Consider the following 27,249-nt stretch of genomic DNA (forward strand, 5'->3'; position numbering starts at 1 on the left):
CTGTTGATCACGCTACATTAGCCAAGCTACCTCTCACTCCTCTCACTTTCGTCCCCAAGGGCAACTTTCCTACTTGGACCGTACAATGAAGCTGATAATGCCGAGAAGGCTCATTTGAGAGGCTCCGTTTTTTTGTTTTTTGAACATGGTGGGATGCTAGCACTCGGATTTGATTAAGTAACATCACACATAACTTCTCACTCCATCATTCCCAGCTCCCGGGATCACGGACGTGGGGTCGACACACAAACATCCTGTTACAGACGTCAGGACTGCTTGATTTTTTTGAATCATCCAAAATGCTTACAGGTCACTGATGACCGACCACTCCTCAAAAAAGCAAGCACAAGGCTGCAGGACTCACTCAATGACGTCATAGTTAGGTTGCTTTGGGGATGAACAGCACACCATGGGCAGCCCACAGTCATTTCTGGAGTCTGTCCCACTCCTGCTTTCCTGTTCAGCTCAGTCCCCTTTTCAATAATCCAGTTTTTAACAGTGAAATAGTTTTAATTCCTTTCTGCGACTGAGCTTCTCAAAGAGAATCTGCATCCCCCAGTTGCTTTCATGTTTAGATTATACAAAGAATGTTCTGGAATATCCTGTTGATGAACGGCACAAAGTACATAAAATATTTTGAGTAGTTTTCCTCAAAATAAAAATGCGTTCTGAGGCTTCAGACGTTTAGAATGCTATGTGCCTTCACATAGCACTGAGAGTACTCACCATTATTTGTTAAATGAATGAATCCAGAAAATGGAAAACACAGTTAGAAAACATTTTATTTCTCATCGATGAAAGAAAAGCTTTTAAACCCCCATTCAGACACTAATGGCCAAAACCTTTAAGGAAAGGGTACAAGCACCGTACTGATAATTTGGCTGTTGCTAAATCTATTTCTACGGAGTTCTGTTCGAATGTTCCAACCTTGAGTTTTAAGTCTTATTTTCTGGACACAGAGACACTGTGACGACAAAGACAAGTGGCACGGGTTTCCCCACCTTCCTCCCTCTAGGATTTCAACTTCTCCAACAGCACCCTGCTCTTGTAGTAAACCCTACTTTAACACAACGCACTGAGGACTGAGGCGGAGAGCCCAAAAGGAGGAAGCCGCAGCCATGGAAACCGCCGAGCGGAGGAAACGCGCCAGCCCGAGGGTGGTCGGAGGCCAACGAACCTTCTCCGACGACGGCGCTCCTCGGTTACGTCACACAGCCCCGGGTGACGTCACAACCGTGACACGCGGGTGACGCCGTTGCCGCGGCGACTCCTCGTCGTCTCCGCCCCCTTCCCCCGCCCTCCCGCCCAGCGTCCTTCCCCCCAATCCCCTCCGGCTCGGCTGCGCCCGGGGCCGCAGGCCCGTACCTGAGCTGGCCCCGGCGCCCTCCCGCCCGCCGCGCCGCCCCGGCCGCCCCTCCCCGCGCCCCCCGCGCCTCCGCCCCCGCCTCCTCCCGCCCTCCGCCTCCCTTCCCCCTCCCCGCCCAGCCGCGGCCGCTCGGGCCCCGGCTCTCGGTTATAAGATGGCGGCGCTGAGCGGCGGCGGCGGCGCGGAGCAGGGCCAGGCTCTGTTCAACGGGGACATGGAGTCCGAGGCCGGCGCCGGCGCCGCGGCCTCTTCGGCTGCGGACCCTGCCATTCCCGAGGAGGTGAGTGTCCGCGTCACCCCCCCGCCTTGTCCCTGCCGCGTCCGCGATCGGCTGACTGGTGTTTATTTTAGGGGCCAAGAGGCGGCGGAGGGGGTACAGGGGGTGCCCTCGGCCACCTTCTCCTGTCAGCTTCGCGGGGTGGGAGGTGGGCATCGCCCCCGCGTCCCTCTCCGTCACGCCGCTCCTCGCTACGTAAACACACACTATGGCCCAGGGGGTTTCCCTGGCCCCCAGCCGGGTTTTGGGGCGCCGGGCAACGGTGCTTGAGCGGGAGGCTATCAATAGGGGGCGAAACTCGGGGTTGGTCCGAGAAGGTCACGACTGGGCGAGCCGTCCAGTCCTGCATCTCTTAGATGTTTTGGATGTGAGTATCGGGAGGGGGTCAGGTGTGGACTGGAGGTGGGCTAGTAGCCGGGCCGGGACCACCGGCCCCTGTTACTACCGTGTGTAATTCTGGTTCTGAGGGTGATGGGATGCATCATCTTTTCCCTGGTTGACCCCCCTTTTTTTCAGATCGCTGCCCCCACCCTAGCCCCTTCCACTTTTCTACCTGTTTGGTGATTTCTCTTGTTTTATGTGTACAGAGGATGCGTTTTGATTTGGTCTTTACTTTTTCGGCCGTAAATCTTTCCGGTTCGCGCTACCTTTCCCATGCCTCCATCTGGTCCAGCGTTCCTAAGGTTTGAACGCCAATCCCATTCCCGTCTGCCGCTCCGTTCGTTATCCAGGTGTCGGACCTGCTCTGCTTTCGTCTCGGAGCCTTTTTGCCCTTCTCTTGCCCTGCTAGTCCTGAGCCCCTCTCCTTGTAGCCCTCACTGCCGAGCCTTGCCTGTGGCTTCTCTCCAAAGTGCTTCTGGACACTTCGGAGTTCTTTACTTTCTGAACCCCGAAGCTGTCAAGATTCTATCAGGTTTCCCTTGGGTCTTTCTGCAATTGCGCTCCTGGCGCTTTTGGGCTAGTCTTCCATTGTGCCTTCACAGGTCTTTATTCCTGCAACGCACCCCCAACCCCCAACCTTTATAGCTTTGATTGGTTTCTTTGTGTTGTCCTCCTTTTTGTCCTATTTTTTCCTTTCACTTTTTCTTGGTTTTAGTCGTTTCTCCTCTCAGCATGTTTTTGTAGTATTAAGCCTTCTAATACCTTGTCAAATTGCTTTATTTACATACGTTGTTTAGTATTTGGTTTTGTGTAAAATGGTACACTTTGTTACACTTTACAAATAAGAATATATGGTATGACTGCCTCACAATTCTTGGCTAATGTTTATTCTGACGACTTTGTTCAAAGTTTTGTTGCTTTGCTCGTGTGTAAGTCCTGTGTCCCGGTTCTCATTTTGTCTCATTCTTTTTTTTTCTGTTGATGCAGTTCTGGTTCATGCTTCGGCATCTTGGGAAATTCATATGATAGACTTGCTCAGTTGAGTGTTAGTTTGTTTACACTGCTTTTTATCCTTTGAAGTGTTTTTAAATTTATTTAGATTCATTTGGAAGGCAGAGAGAGACCATTCCTCTGCTGATTCACACTGCCAGTGTTGCGAACAGTCATGTCGGGGCCAGGTGAAGCCAGGAGCCAAGAACTCAGCCTGGTCGCGCGTGTGGGTGGCAGGAACCGTAACGCGGCACCTGCTGCCTCGGAGGGTGTGTAGGGGACAGAGCTGCTGCTTGAACCCATGCACTCTAGTTTTAGGAGTCAAGTGGTGTTTGAACCACTGCCCCAAATTCCTGCCATTTTCCACCTTTTTAAATCATCTGCATGTAATTCCCAACTGTGTTTTGTACCATCACTGGAGCTATTTTATCATTCCCTTCCCCTCCCCCCCATCTTCTTAAAGCTGGTCTGCTTTCCAGTTTGCGTTTCTGCTTAGATAGGTCTCCTCTAACATCTGTCCGTTGTTGTTTTGTTTTCTGACTTGGTTAGAGTCTAAGGAGAAAGCGCTTCTCTCCCATTTCCTAGTGTTTCTTTGTCCCTTAGTTACCATTCATTCTGCCTTGTTCCCAGCTTTTGGTACTGGCTTAAGTTTCCTCTTTTACACACCTCCACATTCCTTCTTATTTATAAACAGCTTTGTTCTGTTGACATGGAAATTTATTTTTAGGATACATTGTTTTTAATGGGTAAATACCAGGGGTCACATCTGCTGTCTGTTTTCTTCAGCAATTGGATGTCTTTGTCTGAACAGGCACAGGTGCTCTGGCCTGTACTTTATAGTGCATATGTGATTTGGTTGGAATTTATCAATGTTTGGACATTGCTATGGAGTAGAAGAATGGATAAATGAACAGATAGGGGTTATGAAATGATTAGAATATTTTGCAACTTCATTCATTGTTATTAGAACGGTTTGCAACTTTGTAGAGAAAGATTTTGTTAAGCCCAATCTACCTTGCTATTTTCTTTGAAAGGACAAGATTATTTGCTCCCTGAAGTTTGAATTCAGCAGGTGAGATCTAGCGCCAGGGCTGTTAGCTACACTTCCTGAGCAGTTCTCAAGTGCCAGTGCTTCAGAACCTCTTGAAGAGATGACTTTATTGTTGAATTGCCAAAAATTGGACAGCATAATCATAGCTTCTGAAACTATAAAGATATTCTTAGCCAATTTTGTTTAGTTAACAAGCTCCCCCCTCCACCCAGATTTTAGCGCTTATTGCTGAATTGTTCCTTCACATTTCAAAGTAAGAGCTAGTAATAAATGTATTTGGCCAGGGGTGATAAATAACTTTTTAAAAAGGGTATCTTTTGTACATGTATCTGTATTATGATGATACATTAAATTCCTCCAGGAATGCTTTTCAAGTTGATATTAATTTGGTTTAATTCAGTGGAAAGTAAAATGTATTATGGTAATTTAGTTGAACTGTCTTTCTGATGTGTACTTACAAGGACATCTTATACTTGCCAGGAACATAGAAAGAAATGAAAAATTTTTTCTTGTGTTTAATGGTGCCTCTGCAATTCTTTTTCATACTTTATCCTTTTCAGAAGTTCATCTGTTAGGCTTGCTTTTTTGCGTATCGATTTGTTTACAATATTTGTATTTTACCTTTAAATTTTTTAAAATTTACTTTTATTTGAAAGGAGGCGGAGAGCAATAAGATATAATAATAGCTTTTTTTTTAAGATTTATTTTTATTGGAAAGACAGGTCCACAGAGAGAAGGAGGACAAAGATTTTTTTGTCCACTGATTCACTTGCCAAGTGGTCGCACGGCAGCAGCTATGCTGATATGAAACCTCCTCTGAGTCTCCCACGCAGGTGCAGGGTCCCAAGGACTGTTCTTTGCTTTTTTCCAGGTCACAAGCAGGGAGCTGGATGGGAAGTAGAGCAACTGGGACATGAACTGGCACCCATGTAGGATCCCAGCACATACAAGGCGAGGACTTTGCCGCTAGGCTATGCGCTGGGCCCAGCAGTGGTTTTGTTTGAGAGGCAGAGAGGGGCACTCCGCTCGCTCTAGTTCGCTGATCTGGTTCTAAGAAGTCTGTAGTGTCCGGGCTTGACCAGGCAGCAGCTGGAGACTCAACCCAGGTCTCTGGTGTGGGTGGCAGGACCAGAGTCAGCGTTAGCTAAAATCAGAGGCCAGAGCTGGGACTTGAACCCAGTTACTGCACTATGGGATGAGGGTGCCTTGACTGAGACCAAACACCCACCCACAGTGCATGTTTTAACAAGTGTTATGCAGAGGGACATTTTGGTTGCACCAAAGAACTTTTAAATATAGAAAGAAGGCATGTTTATTGCTGAAAAATTAGTAAAATATGAGTATAAAAAGTAAAAAAAAAATAATGCCACTAAGTTTAATTATTATAAAATTTTAGTGTAGTCCATCTGTTATTTTTATGCTACATAACACTGCATACAATTTTGAAAAAGAGAGGAGAGAAAGCAAGAACGGTATCTTCCATCTGCTGGTTAACTTCCCAGATGGACATATCGGCCAGTGCTCAGGCAAGCCAACGCCAGGAGTCAGAAGCTTCATCTAGGTCTCCTGCATGATAGCAGATACTTGGGCCGTTTTCTACTGCTTTTCCCAAGCCACACCAAGAGAGCTGAATCAGGAACAAGACATAAACCACCAATGTGGAATGCTGGTGTTGCAGGTGGCAGCTTCACCTAATATCACATGACACCCCTGGTTTGCAGCTTTCGAAAATTTGATAATGTGGCAAAATTATTTATATGTCATTAGATATATTGTAATTTTAATAGATCATCCTTTGTGTATTTTATTATTCAGTTTTCTTATTGTTGTAGCATCTTGGACATAGAATCTAAATTTTAGTGTCTCAAATTATGGTAGAGGCGGGCTTTTCACCTGATGGTTAAGATGCCCATATCCATACTGGAGCAGCTGGGATTGGTACGAACCTCTTGCTTGCTTACTCCATCTGCCTGATAATAATGTATGCCTTGGGAGATAGTATTGATGGCTCAGGTTTCTCTCTTTCTTTTGAAAGGCAGAAAGAGAGACACTTCCATTGACTGACTCACTCCCCAAATGGCCAGAGAGAGAGAAAACCTTCCATCCATTGGGTCTCTCCTCAAATGGCCACAGGAGCCAGGTCTGGGCCAGGTTGGTGCCAGGATCCAGGAGCCTGGAAAACTCCTTCCAGGTTTTCCATATGGGTGTGGGAGCCCAAGTGCTTGGACCGTCTTCTGCTATTTTTCCCAGGCATATTAGCAGAGAGCTGAATTAGCAGAATAGCTGATACTTAATGATACTTAGATACTCTGAAATGGAATACTGACATCAGAAGTGATGGCTTAATCCATTGTGCTACAGCTGCTGGCTCCTGGATTGAGTTTCTGGGTCTCTCAGCTTCTGCCTGGCTCAGTCCAGGCCATTGTGGACATTTATGAATAGAGAAATGGTGTGAGCCATCTGATATCTCTACCTCTCAAACAAGTTTTAAAAGTTAGAATTCTGGTGAGGGAACAAAATTCATGTTGTCTTATTATATTTCATGTGTATGTATATGTGTGTTGTGTTTAAAAATTTATTAATTGAAAAGCAAACAGAGAAAGCGAGAGAGAGAATCTTTCATCTGCTGGTTCACTCCTTACATGGCCACAGGTAGTTGGAGCTGGGCCATCCAAAGCTAGGATTCAGGAGCTTCTTCCTGGTCTCCCAACGTATGTGCTGCGGTCCCAGCATTCAGACTGTCTTCCGGTGTTTTCACCAGGCACATTAGCAGGAACGTTAGCCCTCATGTTTGTAATTTGTACATGCTCCAAATAGGACAAATGACAAGGGTTTATTAAATATTTATTAACTGAATGTACTTATACTTTTGGAATTGATTGTTTACTCTGATTACTTATGCGTGAATTTAAAAATTAAGCTTACCTTTTAAATCCATTTTTCATAAACTTTTTGAAGTATTTCTAAATTTCTTTGATGTTATTTTCTCTAGATTTCATTCATTTTCTCTAGAATTCATACACCATATTGTATGGTATGATATGATCTTGTGGTATGATGAATATATTTTTAAAATATGTATAATCATTGTGTGTTATTAACTATTCTTGTGCTGTTTCTGGAGAAGGAAGTTTCTTACAATTGCATTATATTAATTGTTTTGTTGTCAAGATCTCTCTCTGCCAATCTTAGTTAAACTGTATAATTATATAATGCATTGACTAGGAAATATTGTAGGATAGACTCTCTTTCCAGTGAGGTCCAGTGTATTAAAATACATCTTTGTAAAGCCATGCCAAGTAGGAAAAGTGATATTCCTACAAGGTAGATGCGTGTGCAATTCTGGCTATTGCTATGAATGCATGTTTATATATATTCCAAAGTTCACTTCAGGGGAAAAAAATAAGTGTTTGGTTTGATATTTGTATGTTCCCTTTTTGTATTACCTTTTTTTTTTCACTCCCTTAATGAATTTACTCTTGTTGTTTAGGAAATTATGTGATAATAGTCACTTGTATTTCCAGCAGTCTGTATGAGAAGGGAATGTTGGTCGGGGTGTTTGAATCCTTTAATGCACTAAATTTGAGCAGGGATTTGATTGAATTGTGTTTGGGTAACAGGCTAGAAAGATTATATTAGGATAGCAGGTTAGAGCAGTCTGTTGTTTTTTTATTTTTCTGTTGTTTGCTTTCCAGTGTGGTATAAACCTGTGTTCTGCCAATGATAGGGAAGAAAGTTAGGAATGGGGAGTAAGACCTGAATCTTGCCTTGTTATAAGACAGGCTACTTTTCCCTTTTTGTCCATGAAATTATCTTCTCCCTTGGAACTGCAGAAGGCATTATTTCTTTTATAGTTTAGTAGTAACTCTTTCATACTTTTGATATAACTTGAGTACTTAGTGAACATTTTGTGTCATAATCCTCACAATAATGAAAACTAGTATGTTCTGATTTCCTATATATTTCTGTCTCAGATTTATCATTAAGATGAACCTTTTTAAATCAATAGTTCTTACTAAATTTTATTTTCTTTTGAAGTTAAATCTTTTTAAGTCTTTTAATCTTTCTTTTTGTCTGTTCACTTATATTGGTCATTTTGTAAAGTCAGAATAAGAGATAGTGAAAGAACTGAGTTCAAAAATTGGTGGACCTGTTCTGATGCCTTTCTGTTATTAAACAGTGCTTTCTTAATCATAGTGTTATAGATCAGCTTCATGTTAGTTGTAAGCTATCGTGTAAAAATTATTATTATTTTTTTCATTCCTTCTATAAATATTTTGTGATAGCAATTGACATGTCTGGGGAGGCAGTTTTTAATTTTTGTTTCTTTGGCTACCAACTTAATTTAGTATCATACTTAATTAACATGATAGTCTGAAGAAATACTTAATACAGCCTCCATTCTTAAACAATTATTTTTTCCCTCCCTGAACTCTCTGAGATTATTTTGGCTTCTCTTTGGCTTAAAAATGTTATTCTTGCACCTTTCCATGTCAAGAGTATGCATATAAAACTTTGATTTTTAATGAATTTTTAAAAAGATTTATTTTTTTATTGGAAAGTCAGATATATATATATATATAGAGAGAGAGAGGCAGATCTTCCATCCAATGATTCACTCCCTAGTGGTTGCAGTGGCCGGAGATGCACCAGTGTGAAGCCAGGAGCCTCTTCCGGGTCTCCCATGCGGGTACAGGGTCCCAAGGCTTTGGGCCGTCCTCGACTGCTTTCCCAGGCCACAGGCAGGGAGCCGGATTGGAAGCGGGGCTGCCAGGATTAGAACCGACACCCATATGGGATACTGGCGCATTCAAGACGAGGACTTTAGTTGTTAGACCACCATGCTGGGCCCCAACTTTTAAAGAATTTCTTGTGTTACTAAACTTTAGGAAGAAAAGGATCTATTTTTTTTTCCCTGTTTTTAAAAATTAGTATAGGGCTCGACGACGTGGCCTAATGGCTAAAGTCCTCGCCTTGAACTCACCTAGGTCCCATATGGGCACCGGTTCTAATCCTGGCAGCTCCACTTCCCATCCAGCTCCCTGCATGTGGCCTGGGAAAGCAGTTGAAGACAGCCCAAAGCCCTGGGACCCTGTCACCCACATGGGAGACCTGGAGGGAGTTCCTGGCTCCTGGCTTCAGATTGGCGCAACACTAGCCGTTGCAGTTACTTGGGGAGTGAATCATCAGACAGAAGATCTTTCTCTTTGTCTCTCCTCCTCTCTGTATATCTGACTTCACAATAAAAATAAATAAATCTTTAAAAAAAAAATCTGACAGGGGAATTGTGGGTACTCCTCTGCTAGCCTGTATCTATTGTTGGTGAGCACAAGAACCAAAGCTGGGGCTAAGTCAGGCCGAACAAGGCAGCGATACCTTTTTGGCCTATGTGAGCGCTTGGTCTGGGGGTGGGCTGGGCTGAGCTAAGCTGCAGTACCCATGGGTGTGCTCAAGAACTGAATGGGATGTGTGCTTGGCCATGCTACGCCACAGTAGAGGCTGAAACACACAGAAGCTGGGTCTGGTGGGGTTATTGGGGATTGCTGCGATTAGGCCACTGCACCCCCTGTGAGGACCAGGGTCTCTGGTGGGCTGGAAGGACTGGGCCACAGCCCCGTCACTTTGTGTGAGATATGGAGCTGAGATGGAACTGACCAAGCTGCATCCACCAGTATATGCACTGACTGGTGCAGGTGACAGGCCACACTAGTTGGCACACATTAGAGTCAAGTCTGAGGTTACCCCAGATGAGGTTTCTTGGGGTACTGCAGTACTGGACTGCTTCACTCAGACCTCGGCCGCAGGGAAAAATCACAGGATGTGTGGTCAGACCTCTGGAGCACATGTGTCAGGATTGGGTCTTTTCAGTTGTTTGCGCGTGTGGTGGACAGCATGTCCAGATGCACACAGAAAATTTGATGACCAGCTCATCTAGGCCAGAGGATGGAGAGCAGAACAGGTTGGACCATTCTTCTGGCCAAGGTTTATAGAATATTCCTGGGTCTGTGGATGTACTGAGGTGGACTTTGTCAACCAGTAGGCCTTGGGAAGATTTTCTCAACCCTGGAACAACAAAACAGGGTTATTGAAACCACTCAAGTAGCACATTTGGAATATTTTTCCAAGGCATCATCAAATGAACAACCCCCCCCCCCCAGGTACTGATGTAGATTGACAGCAAAGAGCCGCTCCCTCCCCTGCCTCCCCTGCCTCCCCTGCCTCCCCTGCCTCCCCTGGAAACGGAAGGGAAAAAGAAGGACTGAAATGTGTGTCCCTTCCACCTTCCTCCATACCCGAACTGCCCCACCCTACTCAGAGGCCCACATGGGCATTTGTGCCTCTCAACCATATAAACAATTAAAAATAAAATACTTTTCATTGAAAAAAATTAAAACAACATGTCTTATTATAACGTACTTTTTTATTATTTAAGATATTAAAGACTGCCCAAGAGGGAAAAGTAGTCTTTAAAGAATTTTACTAAAACCAATTTTTATTTGTTTGAAAAGCAGAGACAAGCAGCACAGAGATCTTCATGTTTGCAGGGCACTCCCCAAATGTTGGCAACATACGTTACTGGGTCAGGCCAATGGCAGGTACCTGAAACTCGGTCTCGGTCTCCCCACGGGGAGGTGACCCAGTGCTGGAGCCCTTGATACTCCCTCCTGAGGGTGTGCATGCAAGGAGCTGGAGTGGAGGTTGGATGTAGGCCTCTTAAGCCTTGTTGTAACCACTGGGCAAAGTTCCTGCTTATTTTGTTGACATTGAGAATGCTTGTGTTTTATATCCTTGCAATACATAACCTTTAAATTCATAATACCAGCAAAGTCTGGCTTCTATTTTTAGAACAGCCCTACTGAAATAAAGTTTCAGATTGCTTGAATTAGTCATTTACTTACCTTTGAATATTTTAAAACAGTTTGAACATACTGCTTCAGCTTATTCCTCCATTGACCTGAAAATTTTAAAGTGTAGTTTCTGTGTGCAGCAATTATTTTGCAAATAAGTTTCTATTTGAGCTTGACTATGTATTTTAATGTTAAAGAGGATTATTAACAACCAGCAGTAAGTTTCTAAATATTCATAGAATTTACACATTAGGTTTTGTTTGTTACTTGGGAAGGTTATACTTTCTTGCATTGTTTTGTATAACTTGGAGGGAAGAACTTTTATTAATTTGAGAGTCTTAAAAAGGTCTGTCTATTTTAAAGAGTTCTTGTTAGCATAACTTCTGGTAATGTGCTATGAAGGTAGTTTAATTCTCATTATAAAAATGTGTTACTTTTTCAGTGAATAGCAATTACTGCCTTTATGACCCTTTTGTACTGTAAAAAAGTTAAGATACAGTTGTTAATTACACTAAGGAACTCAGGACTGGATTTTTAAAAATTCATTTATATTACTCTGCTTTTATGGCAGTATTGTCAGAACTTCACATAGAGAAGAGATTACGATTTGGTGTAATCGTTATTTCTATTTTAGGGCTGCTAAATGTGTTCATTTCTCCTTAGTTTTGACATGATTGCCTCTGAAAGTGATGATATTCCATGCTTATATTCTTCTTGTACATACTTTTGCATATGAGCAGTAAGTTTACTGACTCTTGTAAGTTTGATTATATATAGGAATTCAGGTCAGTGGTCTGTGCTTGCTCTTTTTTTTTTTTCTAGTATATCTTGATTCTCACACCTCCAGCGCCCTGCCACCCCTTCCTGCACTGCCCTTCTGAGTAGTCTAAATGTATTAGAAAGTCATAGGAGTGGCATTAGAATAAATTGAAAATGTATAGAAAGCCTTCACAAAATTATAGTAGTGTTATTTTTTTTCTGCTGATTTTCAAGACAAAAGATAAATATATTGGGGCTGGTGTGTTGGTGTAGCAGGCCAAGTGTCTGCCTGTGGCACTGGCATCCCATAAGGGTACTGGTTCAAGTCCCAGCTACTCAACTTCTGATCCAGCTCCCTGCATGGGAAAGCAGCAGAGGCTGGTGCTAGTGTGGGGCACCCTTTACATACAGGGGAGACCCAGTAGACGCTCCTGGTTCCCAGCATTGGGTCAGCCCAATACTGGCCATTGTGCCATTTGGGGAGTTAAAGCTGTTGGGTGATTCTAAAATTTTCGTTTTAGAATTCTTTTACCCCTATTAGGTATGTGCAAGGATGGACATTTAGCACAGAGGTTAAGTCAGCGCTTGGGATATCCACCTGCCGTCTTAGAGTATCTGGTTGAAGTTCCAATTTGAACAGGCATTTGAAGTGAACCAACAAGTTCAAGATTTCTATTTCTACTTTTCAAATAAAATGAAAATTTTTTTTCAATTATATATAATTGAGGGCTGCAGTTATTAATGATGTTAATATAGGACTGATGATTGACTTGGTTGAATTGTTTGCTGATTACATTCTATTAATGTTATCTTTAAGCCACTGTTGAATTAAATAAACATAAAATGGAACATATTGGTATATTGCAGAAACAATTTATGGGAAAGATGTAACATTTTTTAACATGTCTCGTGGATTTTTAGGAAAAATATTAGTGTTATGTTTTTAAAGCCATATTCATTTTTTGCGTTGTGTTTAAGTTGAACTGATAATTCCTTTAGAATTCGAGTGGCTAAAACTGAGTGATATAAACTGATCATATTGTAACAGGAATGCTCTGATTACGGTTCAGAGAATAGACTGTAGAGGGAGGAGGGTAGAAGCTCCTCAGTCCGGAAGGAAGCTCTTTCAGTCATCTAGACTGAATTGGTACTAGTGAAGTATTGAGAAACAGTCAGATTTTGCATGCTGTAAAAATAGATGTAACAGGGGTTGTTGACTGAATGTGAAGCCTACGAGAAAATAATTTTTTGAGGAGGAATAGCATTGATGTTGAGTTTAGTTTGAGGTCTTCTAAGTTTGAGATCTGTTTATAGAAGATCTCAAGTAAGTGGTTTTAAATATGCATCTGGAATTTCTGAGCCCCTGTGGCAAAGATTATTCATTTTCTTCTTTTTACAGAACTGGATAGCATTTCCTTCTTTTAGAGGTGGTCATGTGATTGAGTTCTAGACAGTAGAATATAAATACAAACAATATTTACCAGTTCTAGATCAGGCCCATACAATTATCCTGCATCCTAGTTTCTCCTTCAGGTTGATTGAAACTGAGATAATTACTAGAGTATATTGTAATACTAGGGTATTTGTGTAAGGAAGCTTATCCATAGCCAAGGTTCCTGAATGACAGAATGGATAAAGAACCACTTACTGTTAGACAACTAAGTAGTTTCATTGTGTTTGTCTTTTTATACCTTTAGTAGTTTTTAGGCAAACCTAAATTTGGGCAGTTAGAAATTATATAAAGCAGTGAGATTGATATGTGTTTATCAAAGGAATGCGTATAGATCCCCTCTCCCAAATAAAATAAAATAAAATCAGGATAGTTTATTAATCAGGATACAGTGGTCACTTGTCTAGAATGATGCATATACTAGGTCAGCTGAAGTGAAAACTTAAATTTTATCAGAAGAGTTAACAAATAGAGGTACTGGTAAACTGCACAAGAGTAGAGTATTAAGTTGAGGTACTGAGAGAGATCATTTGACTGGAACAATTTAAGAGAAAGCAGAGGGACAAAGGAAGATAACATCTTTTGAATGTAGTTTGTTTTCCCCAGAGGTTCATATTCTAGAAGCTTGGTCCTCAATGTGGCTATATTGAGGTTGTAGAATTTTTAAGAAGTAGGACCCTAGTGAAAGATAATTAGGTCATGAGGACTCCACCATCATAAGTGGATTAATGTTGTCTCATGGGAGTTAGTCAGGTCTCCTTGGCTGGATTAGTTGGTTTTAGAGTGGGTTATGATAAATTGAGGCCATTCAATAACTTGGATCGTTTTGCACCAAGTTCTGCTTCTGCACAGTGTTGTGACACACAGATGGGAGCACTTACCAAGACTCTGGTACTATTCTTTTTTGGATCCTTAATTGCCAGAATTGTTAGAAATAAGTTAGCAGCCTCAGTTATTTTGTTATAGTAACACAAAACTGATTGAGAGTAATGACAAATTACTATTTCTCTGGGAGCGGAGAAATAAGATCATGACTAGGAAGGGGATAATAAGGTCCAGACATATATTTTTAAACAATGAGAAAATACACATATGATTATAGGGATGAAACTATTAAAAAGTAAAACAGTAATGATTTCAGGAGAGAGAGGTAAGAATTGCCGAAGGGAGGTCTGTGAAAGAGTCAAGAGGGAAAGGAATTGAGTGAGTGTACAAGTAAAAAGAATGGCTTTCAATGGTAGCATGGATGGATACTTTATGAAATAATGGGTGACAGGACAGGTATGCAAATGCTGCTATGAAGATAGGTGTGAGTGTGGAAACTAATCCAGTCAAGGAGAGTGTACATGTACTCTTCCAGTACAAAAATAAGTGGGAATAGAGGACATGGTACTTTAAAGAGAGAGGTGAATGTGTTAGATTTCAGCAGCATGGGAGAGTGAGTAAATTAAAGACAAATAGTGACTTTAGTAGGTAATCATAAGTTATATATTGTCTGGGCAGCATTGTGGCTCTGCCATGCCTTTTTTGGTGTACATGCTCAGTTCAGATTTAAATGTAACTTGGATATGAGTCTACTACCACTTTGGCTTAAAAAATAAAATATTTAATGGTATTGAAGATGAATTTGTTTGCATGTAATTTTTTATGATACACATTTTCTACTTTTTTTTTTAAGATTTTTTATTTGTAAGACAATTACATAGAAAATCTTCCACCAATTCACTCCCCAAATGCCTGCAGTGACCACGCTAGACCAAACGGAAGCCGGGGTCCTGGAGCTTCTTCCAGGTCCCCCACATGGTGCAGGAGCCTAAGAGCCCAGGCCATCTGCTACTTTCCCAAGACCTTTACCACAAGAATCAACCCCCACCAGCTTCTTAATCAACTAGTATCTTAGCTGCTAGGCCAGATGCCTGCCTCTGGCACAGGATTAGCCAGCTACGCTATGCACCAGCCTCTCATTTTCATTTTGAAGACCTATTGCATGTTGCTATTGTGTGTACAGAGTTTACATAGTAGGAGTGAGGAGCTAACTTCTGACATTTATTTTAAAAGCATTTAATTTAAAATTAAATAGCTTCATTTGACTTGTGGTATTCCAATCAGTTCTAGGTCCTCAAAGTCGAGTCATGTCAAACTCATATTTTTATTTTTGATTGCTTATCAGTATACTTACAGCTATTTAAACAAACAAATTCATCTCAGTACCATTAGCCTAAATAATTGTCACAGCTAGAATATAGAAATTTTCTTCTCTAGACTTCTGTATTTACAGTTTCCAGGTTTTCAGAATTGTGTTGATTTTTGCAGCATTGAATTCTGTAATACTTTGACGTTGGAGATTTTATTTCCCTTTTAGGACTGAAAAGCTGGATGCTACAGAGCTGTTTCTGAAGAGTGGGGGACAATAATGGAAAAAAAAAAAAACCTCAGTGGGATGGGCCTGGCACCATAGCCTAGTGGCTGAAGTCTTTGCCTTGCACACGCCGGGATCCCATGTGGGCACCGGTTCTAATCCCAGCAGACCTGCTTCCCATTCAGCTCCCTGTGTGTGGCCTGGGAAAACAGTAGAGGACGACCCAAAGCCTTAGGATCCTGCGCTTGGCGTTAGAGACCGAGAAGAGGCTCTGGGCTCCTGGCTTTAGATCTGCGCGGCTCTGGCTATTGCAGCGGCTTGGGGAGTGAGCCAACGGATGGAAGATCTTTTCTCTCTGTCTCTCCTCTTCTCTGTGCATCTGACTTTCCAATGAAGATTAAAAAAGAATCCAATGGGCTGGTTTTGGTTCATGGTAGGGTGATAGTTTCTACCTGAACCAAAGAAACTTTCTGCTTCGTAAGTTGATACCTTGGAATTGTGTTTCAGGTTTCATTTGAATATTTAAGAAGATTTCTAAAAGATAATGCTCTTTGGAGCCGGCAGTGTGAAATACCAGGAAAAGCTGCTGCCTAGGACACCAGCCTCCCACAGGATACTGGTTTGTGTCCTGGTTGCTTCTCTGCTGATCCAACTCCTTCCTAAGGGTCTTTAAAAATCAGTGGAATTGCCTAAGTGGTTGGGCCCTCCCGCCCACATGGGAAACCTAAGTGAAGCTCCTGGCATCAGTCTGGCCCGTCGCTGGCTGTGGCAGTCATCTGGGGAGTGAGTCATCAGATGGAAAATCTCTTTATGTCTCCCTCCCTCTTTGTAACTCTGCCTTTCAAAATAAATAAATCCATCTTAAAAAAATAATACTCTTAATTGAAGAGAAAAGGTATACACGTGGCAACATTTCATTAAGTACCAAAGTGGATGATGGAGAACAATAAATGGTATAGGAGTCCAGACATGGAAATTTATTATGGGTTAATAATGTCTTTTTTTTATTGTTAATAACATTGTATTATGTGATACAGTTTTATAGGTACTGGGATTCCCCCCCCCCCATAACTCTCCCCCTATGGTGGATTCCTTCACCTTGTTGCGTAACCACAGTTCAGGTTCAGTTGAGATTCCTTCATTGCAAGCATATACCCAGCATAGAGTCCAGCATCTTATTGTCCAGATAAGTTCAACGGCTTCTTGGGGAGACCTTCTCTGGTCTGAAGGTAGAGCCAACAGAGTAAAATCCTGATCAATTAGTAATGTCTTGATGAAAGTATGCAGTTAGGTTGGTAGAAGGAAGAAAAGGGGATATAATAGCTCTTTGGAATAGAATTTGGGGAGAAGGCCGTTGCAGTAGCCTAGTGGCTAAAGTCCTCATCTTGCCCGCACCAGGGTCCCATATTGCTGCTGGTTTATGTCCCGGAGGCTCCACTTCTCATCCAGCTCCCTGCTTGTGGCCTGGGACCCTGTACCCGCATGAAAGACCTGGAAGAAGCTCCTGGCTTCTTTGGATCAGCTCAGCTCTAGCCATTGCAGCCACTTGTGAAGTGAATCAGTAGACAAAAGATTTTCCTCTCTGTTTCTCCTCTTCTCTGTAAATCTGCCTTTCCAATAGAAATAAATGTATCTTTAAAAAAAATATTTGCAAAGAGTTGATTTTGGAAATACAAGAGTTTATACAGGAAACTAAATGAGCTGATTTAAGTGTAAATTTTATAAAATAAAAATTTTTGTAAGAGGGTTTTTTTTTGCTTTTCTGTATTTTTTAAATTATTTTATGATTCAGTTCCATAGGCTCTAGGATATCCCTTCATCCCTCCTCAAACCCATTTCCTCTTCCCCCGTGTTGTTACAGTGGTATAGTCCTTCACAGTCTTAAGTCCGCCATTCCACTATTGAGGTGTGTCCTGATGTTGTAGGTATGGTCCCAACTAAAGACCATTGTGAGGTTTACTGAACAAATCCCAAAAGGACAAATAGCGTATGTTCTCTCTGTTATAAGGCAAACTTTGCACAAAATGTAAGATTGTAAGAGTTTTGAAAAATGTATTTGAAAGAGTTACGGAGAGAGGGTGGTGGGGAGATTAGAGATAATCCATGTACTGTTTCACTTCAAATGGCTGCAGTGGCTGGAGTTGGGCCAGGAGGGACACAAATGGAGGGGCTGGAATTTGAGCTGATGCCCATCTAGGATGCCCACACTGCACAGTGGCGGCTTGGCTTGGTATACCACAGCTCCAGCCCCATTTGAAATGAATTTTTGTTGTTACAAAGATGGGGAAAGGGAGCAGTTTTTTTTTTGAGGGTGGGGGATTATTTATTTGAAAGGCAAAATTATGGAGAAATGTGACAGAGAAGAGGAAGAGATAGTTTTCCATCTGCTGGTTCGCTGCCAAAATGGCCATGGTGCCCAGGGCTGGGTCAGGGCTGGGTCAGGCCAAAACTAGGTGCTTGGAACTCCAACCAAGTCTTTCATATGAATGGCAGGGCACAAGGGCTTGGTCATCCTCGACTTTCCAAAGTGCATTAGCAGAGCTGGCAGAGGGAACCATGTTAACTAGTAAGCCTGGACCAGGGGAGTCAGTTATCCTGCAGTGATGAGGACACTGCACATTTTAGAGTTTTTTCCAAATGATTGCATGTCTTAAAATGACATGGTGGGCCTTGATGGTTTAGGTGAGAAAAGCGATTATCATGATTCGAGTTCACTTGAAAAATATTCTGTGTATAAAATGCTTTTAATATCTGAAATTTAGATATTCATCTATCATTTATTGGAGAAATAGTGAAATTTACATTTAGGATTTTATTTTTCCTCTTCTTAAAGTTTTCTCTTGCAGGTGGAATTTCATCAGTTGTTTATCACTACTTTAGAAAAGCCATATAATTTATGTCAGCACTGCCTGTACATATTTATGACCTAAGGACTCTTCCTTTCAGTTTGCAGTGGTAACTGTCATGGCCACAGTGATTCTGTGTACGGTTTAGATGCAAGCCACTCTCATGTTTATTGAAATGATGGGATATTCTTCAAATTGGTAATATAGTTATGGTATTGTATTTTTTAAAATTGTGCTTAGGTAGATTATCTTTGATATCACAGTATAGTTACCATGCTGAGAGTATTATAAAATAATTGTTACAAAAAAGAAATTATTTCTATTTTAAGTAATTAATGTGCTGCTTATTCAGGTGAATCTGTTTGATGAAAACCAAAACTCTTCGAAACATTCTTTAAAAAATCTAAATGAAGAGCTAAAAATAAATTAGAGAGCTGTTTGATCAAATTCTAGGAAAAGGCAGGTCTCCAGAGAAACAGGTAGAGCATGCAGTAGCTTTTACCCTAAAGAATTTTGTCTATACAAGTATGAACTTTGGTTTTGTTGAACATCAAGGGATGAAGAGGACAAAAGTCAAGCCTGGAGTTCATCTGAAGAGTCAGAAAGGGTAGTAGCTTAATTTTAAATGAGACTCCATGGTCTCCCGCAGGAGGTCAAGAGCGTAACAGCTGAACTGTCTACCCACCTTCGTACCCAGGGAATTATAGGAAAGGTTCAATAGAGCAGAAAGGAAAAGAGAAAGTTAGGAAAATGGTTTCACATTGTCACCATTGTTATAACTCTGAGTTTAGCTTAGGTTTGTGCTCTATGAATGGTTCAAGGATTCTTGAGCCATTAATCAAAGCTCCTGGTTCCAGGCTAATAACATTTCCCAAGGCCTGGAGGCAAATCTTGTGTGAAGAAATACCCTTCCTTTTCGGGGAATTGCTACGATGTTTCAGACAGTGGACAGTATATTGTCAGAAGTAACCACGCATGGTAATAGAATTACACATACACATGGAGTATGAATTTCAAAACTTTGTTATTTGAAAGGCAGAAAGAGATCTTCCATCTGTTGGTGCACATCCAGATGCCAGTAACAGCTGGGCCTGGGGTGGGCTGAACTCAGGAACCGAGGAACTCAGAACTCCATCTGGGGTCTCCCTGTCGACATTAGGAACCCAGGTACTTGGCCATTCTCTGCTGCCTTTCAGGCACATTAGCAGGAAGGTCTACAGCCAATACTCTGATGTGGATGCAGACATCTTGCATTGTGGTGCTATGTCACAGTGCCCATCCCTTCGAGCCAACTTAAACTTTGACTGACTTGTTATCCCACATCTGAATAGTGTGTAGTTTAAGGCACTAACTGGAATACAGTAGAGTAGCATGAATTCGGTTGTTAATAACGCAACCATAAACTTCAAGTGCTGTGAAGTCTGGGCAACTAAAGAAACAATTTCAAAAGTGGTGAAGTCGTCAACACTTCACAAACTTATGGACACAATATCTAAAATGAATCAGCGATTTACAAATGAGTAACTTAAGAAGGGAGGTGATAATGTTAAAGACTGGAGAAGCAGACCATTCGTATCAGCTGATGCATTGAAAATTAATCTTATCTGTTCCCTAATTGAAGAGCACTGGCTCTTAATAGTACAACAATTGCCAATACCATATGTGCTTCTGTTTTTTTTAGCTTACACAATTCTGATTAGAAACTTTAAATGGATCAAATTGAGCTCAGTGGGTACCATATTGTTTCACCTAACTCAGCTGCAGAAGGTACAGAGATTTCATTGACATTCAAATGAAGTGACAACAACATCCGAAAGCTTCAAAAAGCTGGAATAGGAGAGAAAACGTGGGTTTACCAGCAGAGACCAGAAGACAAAACACAACCCCAGTAACAGCTACAGAAGTGAAAGTGGATCGCCCAAACAAGATACTGGTCAATGTCAAAGGTCATGGCAGCACACTTTTTTTAACTGCTTAATTCTACTTGCTGTCTTTCTGGAAGACCAAAAAATGATACTAACTGCTTGTAAGGAGAATGCATTAAGAAAATATGCTAGAACCTTGACAGAAAAATCCCTGACAGTCTCTCACAGCAGTGCTCCTTCTCGGTCCTCTTTCTAAACAAGAGAGTAGTCCTGATTCGGCTTCTTCAGATTTCCTTTTTTTTTTTTTTTCAATCATAAAAATAAATACTTGGAGGCTGGCTCTGTGATTAGGCTTCTCCTAATCCCATGTGGGTGCTGGCTTGGTCCCTGCTGTTCCACCTCTGATCCAGCTCTCAACTGTTCGGCCTGGAAGGCAGCAGAGTGTGGACCTAGTTCTTGAGCCTCTGCATCCACATGGGTGGCCTAGAGAAGACTCCCAGCTCCTGTCTCCAGACTGGCTTAGTTCTGGGTATCTTGGGGAGTAAATCTACAGATCTCTGTTTCTCCCCTTCTGAAATTCTTTCAAATAAGAAGAAATTAGTCTTCAGTAGGTTAAAAAAAAGGAAAAAACATTTGGGGCCAGTCTGTGGTAGAGTGGTTTAAGACCCCATCTGCAGTGCTGACGTCCATACAGGTGCTGATTCCTGTCCCTGCTTCTTCATTTCTGATGCAGCTCCTGCTAATGTGACAGGGAAAGCAGAGGATAGCCCAAGCACTTGAATCCATGCAGCCTCATGGGAGACCCAGCTTCAGCCTGGTCTAGCCCAAGCTGTTAGTACTGTTTGGGGAGTGAACCATCAGATTTGTCCTCTGTAACTCTACCTTTTAAATAAATAAATGTAGAAATGTAAGTTAACCTAAAAGCAGCTATCAGAAATACAGCTGATTTGTTTTTAAAAAAGAACTTACCAAGGTCATCCTTTTTTTTTTTCCCCGATTAGTAATGTGGGGAAAAAAAGCTGCATTCATGAGAGCCCCAATTCTTTTATGGATGGATTAAATGGTTGGTATAATTGCTTACAAAAGTGTCTTGTACTTGATAGAGCTCATTTTGAGAAATAAAATCTTTGTTTTTTTTTATCTTTTAATTCCATTTCCCAAGCTTTTTGAAGTCCCCTTGTCTGTATAATTCCTTTAAAAATACAGGATTTCAAGTCGTTTGTATTATATACGGAAACCTCAAAGTAAGTTTTCTAAGAAGAAAAGGATAATTATCAGGCATGTTTTCCCCCCCATTCTCTTTTTGATGTTTGACAATTTGGCAGAACTTATTAGGAAAACAACTATCTTTTTATAAGGTTTATTTTAAAATTTTTATTGAAAAGGCACAGCTACAGAGAGAATGCAAGAGAGAGAAGTCTTCGATCTGCTGGTTCACTCCCCAAATGGCCACAACAGCCAGAGCTGAGCCAGTTCAAAACCAGGAATCCCACATATGTGCAGGGTCCCCAGGACCTGAGCCGTTCTCTCCTGCTCTCCCAGGCCGCAACCAGCGAGCTGGACTGGAAGTGGGACGTGAAACAGCATGGATACGGGATGCTGGCAGCACAGGTGGAGGCATAGCCCAGCACAGCACAGTGCTGACCCTCAGGCATGTTTTCAAATGACATTGTAAGAAATAGCAGAGAGAAGGCAATCCACAGAATCCCTGAATTTGAAGTATCAGGTGGGCTTAAGACAATTGGTATTTAAAGATGTGAAAACAAGTTTGAAGTGGCCAAGAGACAATATAAGGTGACTTAATAGATTAGAAATTACACAAGTGAAAATTACTGTTTGCAAATACTCTAAAAGAAAGATTTAATAGATCATAGCCTGTCTCAAGAAAGAATTGATTACCTGGAAGATGAGACGGAAGAAACTTTCCAGAATGCAACACTGAGTGAAAGATGAAAAATACTAAAGACACATTAAGAAATGTGAAAGATAGAGGTATAATGTATTTAATCAGATCTCAGAAAATAGAATGAATAGTAGTTATAGTAATGGGAAAGGAAGAAAAAGGTGGAAACATTGCTTAGGGAAACTTGTAAAGATTTTGGAGCTTATTTCACAGGAAAAATAAAACAGAAATTAGATACTCTAGGATTCCAAATGGAGGGGGAAATACTAGTTCAGTATAGTCCTTGCTCACTTTGTGATATCAGTGAGACATTCAAGTATTGATGCCCAAGAGACAACTAAAAATACAGGATTGATAGTACAGTTCAGAGAGCAGCCTGACTTCTCAAAGAACAGATTTAGCTTAATGGGAAGATAAAGATTAATTTTAAGTAAGAAGAGCCAATTAAGCTACCAAAAGAAGAAAGCTAAAGTTCGAAGCGGTAGCACATCAGAGGAAAGAAGTGTGTGTGTGTGTGTGTGTGTGTGCGTGCGTGTGTGTGTGCGCGCGCGCACGCATGTGCTTGTGAGGGCCTGCACCTGTGTGTGCATTATGTGTATGTGTGTGCGTGTTTCCAGTTGGAGATGACCTATAAGAGAAGGGAGGGGAGAGGATGAGAATGAAGGGATGAGATAAGATAGAGGAGCGAGATTGTGCTCTCTTAGAAAACTAAACTAGGATGCTGTTAGCACCTAGAAATAGAAGTGAGAGAAAGATATATTTGAGCTCCATAGTAGATATTTAACAGAGGAATAAATTGTCTTACTGTGGAGAATATTCAGCTAAATGCAGTGCAGCATTTCTCATGGATGATTTCTTATGGGGTAAGAATTGAAACCAGGTTCAATTTGACACCAAATTCTGACCTTACTCATGTAAAACAACAATTTCAATTCCTTTGTGCTCCAGTCTATAGTAACCACTATTGTACTTTCCATTGCTAGATGTTGTCTATTCTAGGTAGCTCATTTAGTGGAAATCATACAAGATTTGTCCTTTTGTATCCGTCTTATTTCAGTTATTTCACCATGCTTGCAACGGCTGTCCATGTTGCCGCGTGTCTGAGAACCTCTTTCCTTTACTTCATTCTATGTACATACTGCATTTTTATTCATCTGTTGATGGACATTTGAATTATTTCTACCTATGGTTTTATGAATAATCTTGCAGTGAGCATTAGTGTACAAATAGTGCTTCAAGTCCCTGTTTCAGTTTTATTTTGGAAATATACTTAGAACTATTGGGTCACATGGCAATTTCATGTTTGCTTTTTAAGAAATTGCTAAACTATTTTCCTGCTTGAGTTGAACCAGGTTATGACCAAACGTACAATATAAAGGATATTCATATTTTCTTCCATTTTCCCATATCCTAGTCAACAATTTTTTTTTATTATAGCCACCCTAGGTAAATATGAAGTGTTAGCTCATTGTGGTATTGATTGCATATCCCTAATGGCTAAAAAGTTTTCATTGGGTAGAACAAAAGGTGGATAGTAGTTATAATAATATAGTATTCTAAATATTTAAGGCCACCGGATTGTACACACCTGCATTTTACCATGCTTTTTAAAATAAAGAAAAACATTGAATGATTCTGTAAGGCAGTAAAAATTTATCAGTAATGAGTGTAGAAGAGAAAAAATCAGAAATTTCAGCCAGAAAAATAGTAAGTTCCAGAGGCCTCTAAGTCATTGAAAATACACAAGAAATATGAATCGGGGGTTAGTTGTAACATTAAAGAGCTGGAGCATACCTTGAGAACTAGGGGTACAGAGGGTGGTCGCGTTGCTGGGGCTGCTGCCCATCCATCCGTGAAGCTGGTAGTAAAGACTTCAGAGCACTAAAGTCTCACAGCCTTGCTGGCTGGCCAAAACAGCACTGACAGGAGAGCTTCCCTGTCTGCTTTGCCTTCCCAACTATGGAAATAGATCTGACAGAGTTTAAAAGGCAGGTGGGCTTTTAGCAAATGTATTTTGTCGTTTTTAAAGATGTTAAAATATGAAAAATCTGAAAATTGTAGTTCATTTTACGATCAATAGCATTCATAACTAACATAGTATTTTATGTTGGAGATACAAAAATAAAAGCTGCTGAACCTTAGAATCAGTGATATCTCAAATTTAATGTAAAATTTTAGCTTTTTAACTGCTCCAAATTTAAAAAGTACAACATGTTCTCATATTCAAGTAAAACTTCACATCCAGGCATTTCATCTACCCAGACTTTGTGAATACTGTGGAATACGAGGTTAAAACTTTACCAATTGTCCAGATCACTTATTTTGAAAGACTTTGTTTTTTCATTATCTCCAGCCTGTATCTGTTACAAAGTAAGTAATCCGTAGGAACGGTTTTCTCTTCTAGCATCCGTCTACTTTTACAGTGTTTCAGTTCCTATATTTTATAGTAAAAATCAGTAACTGATGAAGTAATCCCTCTCATCCTATTTTCTTTGAGTGTCTTAGATAGTTTGGGACCTTTCTCAATCTTCAAAAGAGTTTTAGGAAGAACTTTTTAGTTTCAATAAAAAAACAAGAGCAACCAAACAATCCCTCTGATTATCTATCTGTCTGTTGGAAAGGCAGATTTATAAAGAAACAGAAAGAAAGCTATTTTGTCTGCTGGTTCACTCCCCAAGTGATTGCAGTGACTGGAGCTGAACCAGTCTGAAACCAGGAGCCGGGAGCTTCTTCTGGGTCTCCCACATGGGTGCAGGGTCCAAGGCTTTGGGCCATCCTCTTTCCCAGGCCAGAATCAGGGAGCTGGATGGCAAGTAGAGCAGCCAGGACGTGAACCAGCACCTATATGGGAGCCTAGCACATGCAAGGAAAGGATTTAGCCACTGAGCCATCACACTGAGCCCAAGAAATCCCCTTGTAATGTTGTATCTTAGATTATGTTAAATATATGTGTAAATCCAGTTGGTGAGAATATTGATACAATATTTAGTGAATATGGCATATTGTACTAATTAGTTTGCCTTTTACATTTATTCCAACTAGATGCTGGAAGTCTAACCAATTTTAGATTTATTACTTGGTGCATGGTATTGCTGCATGCCTCTGTGAATAGAACTGCTTTAGACTTTCTTATTTGCTGCTCATATATAAATATGGCAGCAAAAATGATTTTTGAATGTTTTTTTAAATTTATTTGTATTTTTATTTCCTTAAGATTTAATTTTATTTGAAAAGCACAGTAACAGAGAGGGAGAAATATTCTGATTCCACTACCAAGATTGGCCAGGGCAAAGGCTGGGCCGAAGTCGAAGCCAAGAGCCAGGATCTTCATCCAGGTTTCCCACATGATTGCTGGGACCCATTTTCTGCTGTTTTCCTGCAATGCATTAGCAGGTAGCTGGATTGAAAATGTAGCAGATGTAATACTAGACATCTGACTTTCCTCTTTTTTGGTGTGTTCTCCCAACACTTTGAGCTTCTTACTGTTAGGACTTCCCTAGGGGTGTTGGGGTGTTGGTTATCCGTTTGCTGCACAGCCTGTCACTATCGAGCCATGCTGAAGAGAGGATAATGTGGACCTGCTCCTGCCTGCTGCTATGAAGGTGTCATAAAGGAGAATGTCCTAGAAGGCAAGGCAGGAAGCTGGGCAGCTGGGCAAGGGGTGGTGGGTTTAGGGAGACGTTGGATGCCCGAAGGCTTGATGCCTTAACAGGGAAACTCAAATAGGAACCATACTGTGATTTCCTTTTTCCATTCCCAGAGCTACTTCAGGGCTTAGAATAACATGTTTGGTTGTGGGACCAGTGTTGTCAGTCATCTCTTTAAGTGTTCCCACGTTTAAGTGACTCTTCTTGGACCTGCCTGTGGAGCAGAGCATATCTGGCATAGCAGCCTGACTTTTACTTCGTAATCTTGAGTTGAGGAAATGTATTCACGAGTATCAAGGCGATGTCTTTGTATCTGCCTGTACATAAAAGTGTATCGGGGAAGCATGGAAAAGCACTTAGGAAGCATGGAAGAGAAGGTTCATAACAGTGTTATTCGTGTTAGTCCAAAATTAGAGAAAGAATCAGCACTGGAATAGGCAAATCATCGTGTATTTACTTGTGAATAAAAATAGTTTCTGAATCAATGTGTGTGAATCTCAGAAATACAATGTTAGTCTGATATTAGAAATCACAGGACATCTACAGCCTTGTCCTAAACAATTTAGAACAAGTAACTATACTGTTCAGCAATGCAAATATAGGTACTAGCCTTAAGAAAGAAATGCTAGAATTATAAAGAAATCAAAGGAGTATTTATCACAAAAGTGATGAGTGATGGGGAGTACCTCTAAGCAGGTGAGATGGAGAATGACGGTGATAGATTCTTGAGCCATTAGTACTGGTCTGCTTCTTAAATTGGTTAACATAGGATTTGGTTTGTATGTTTAACAAACTGCATAATGTTATTATAAAAAGGAAACTTATCTCACTTCAGTTTTGTTGGATTATTGGTGAAATTGGATTGTTTTCATCTTTATTTTTATATATTTTTAAAAAATAATTTGTGGACATGTTAAGCCACTTATTGTGCTGTTTTTAATTTTTATTTGTAGGTGTTTTCTATAATGGATATTATTCTTTATTTATTATATGTTAACAATATTTTCTTGCCTTTTTTAGACATTTATTGGAAAGGCAGAGTCACAGAGAGAGATTTTCCATTCACTGATTTACTTCCCAAGTGGCCATAGTGGCCAGAACTGGGCCATCAGGAAGCCAGGAATCGCTTCCAGGTCTCCCACATAGGTGCACTGGTCCAACTACTTGGTTCATCTTCCACTGCTTTCCCAGGCACATAAGCAGGGAGCTAGTTTAAACGTGCAGCAGCTGGCACCCATATGGGATATTGGCACTGCAGGCTGAGGCTTAGCTTACAATACCACAATCCTGGCCCTAGATCTGCTCTTGCTATAAATAAGTTTGTAACTGTTTAAGGGGTAAAATTTATCCATCTTTTTTTCCTTTACATTTTTTTTTGTCTTGTGTTTAGAAACTTCCTGCCTACAATCATAAAGGACAGTTTCTGTGTCTTCTTCTGATGAATTTAAGGTTTAAATTTTATTTAGGTAGTTAAACTGTCTGCTTATGTGGAGATATAAAGCTATAT

The 27,249-nt window shown here is 40.9% G+C and overlaps 1 protein-coding gene across 5 annotated transcripts in view; it reads left to right on the top strand.

Moving 5' to 3' along the window:
• Nucleotides 1-1,317: 1,317 nt before the first annotated feature.
• The window catches only part of BRAF (B-Raf proto-oncogene, serine/threonine kinase), a 103,720-nt gene continuing 77,788 nt past the window's right edge, over nucleotides 1,318-27,249 (top strand). For 2 of the 5 annotated variants that reach the window (XM_041002380.1, XM_041002381.1), the window contains exon 1: nucleotides 1,444-1,646. In XM_041002380.1, the coding sequence (XP_040858314.1) occupies nucleotides 1,521-1,646 (126 nt within the window). In that variant the 5' untranslated portion in view covers nucleotides 1,444-1,520. Of the gene's footprint in view, nucleotides 1,647-27,249 lie in introns of all 5 variants that reach the window. The other 3 variants (XM_041002378.1, XM_041002379.1, XM_041002376.1) reach the window with 2 other exon arrangements.

Source organism: Ochotona curzoniae, unplaced genomic scaffold (assembly GCF_017591425.1).
Source record: "Ochotona curzoniae isolate NIBS_2020 unplaced genomic scaffold, NIBS_Ocur_1.0 scaffold_2476, whole genome shotgun sequence".
Classification (NCBI taxonomy): Eukaryota; Metazoa; Chordata; class Mammalia; order Lagomorpha; family Ochotonidae; genus Ochotona; species Ochotona curzoniae.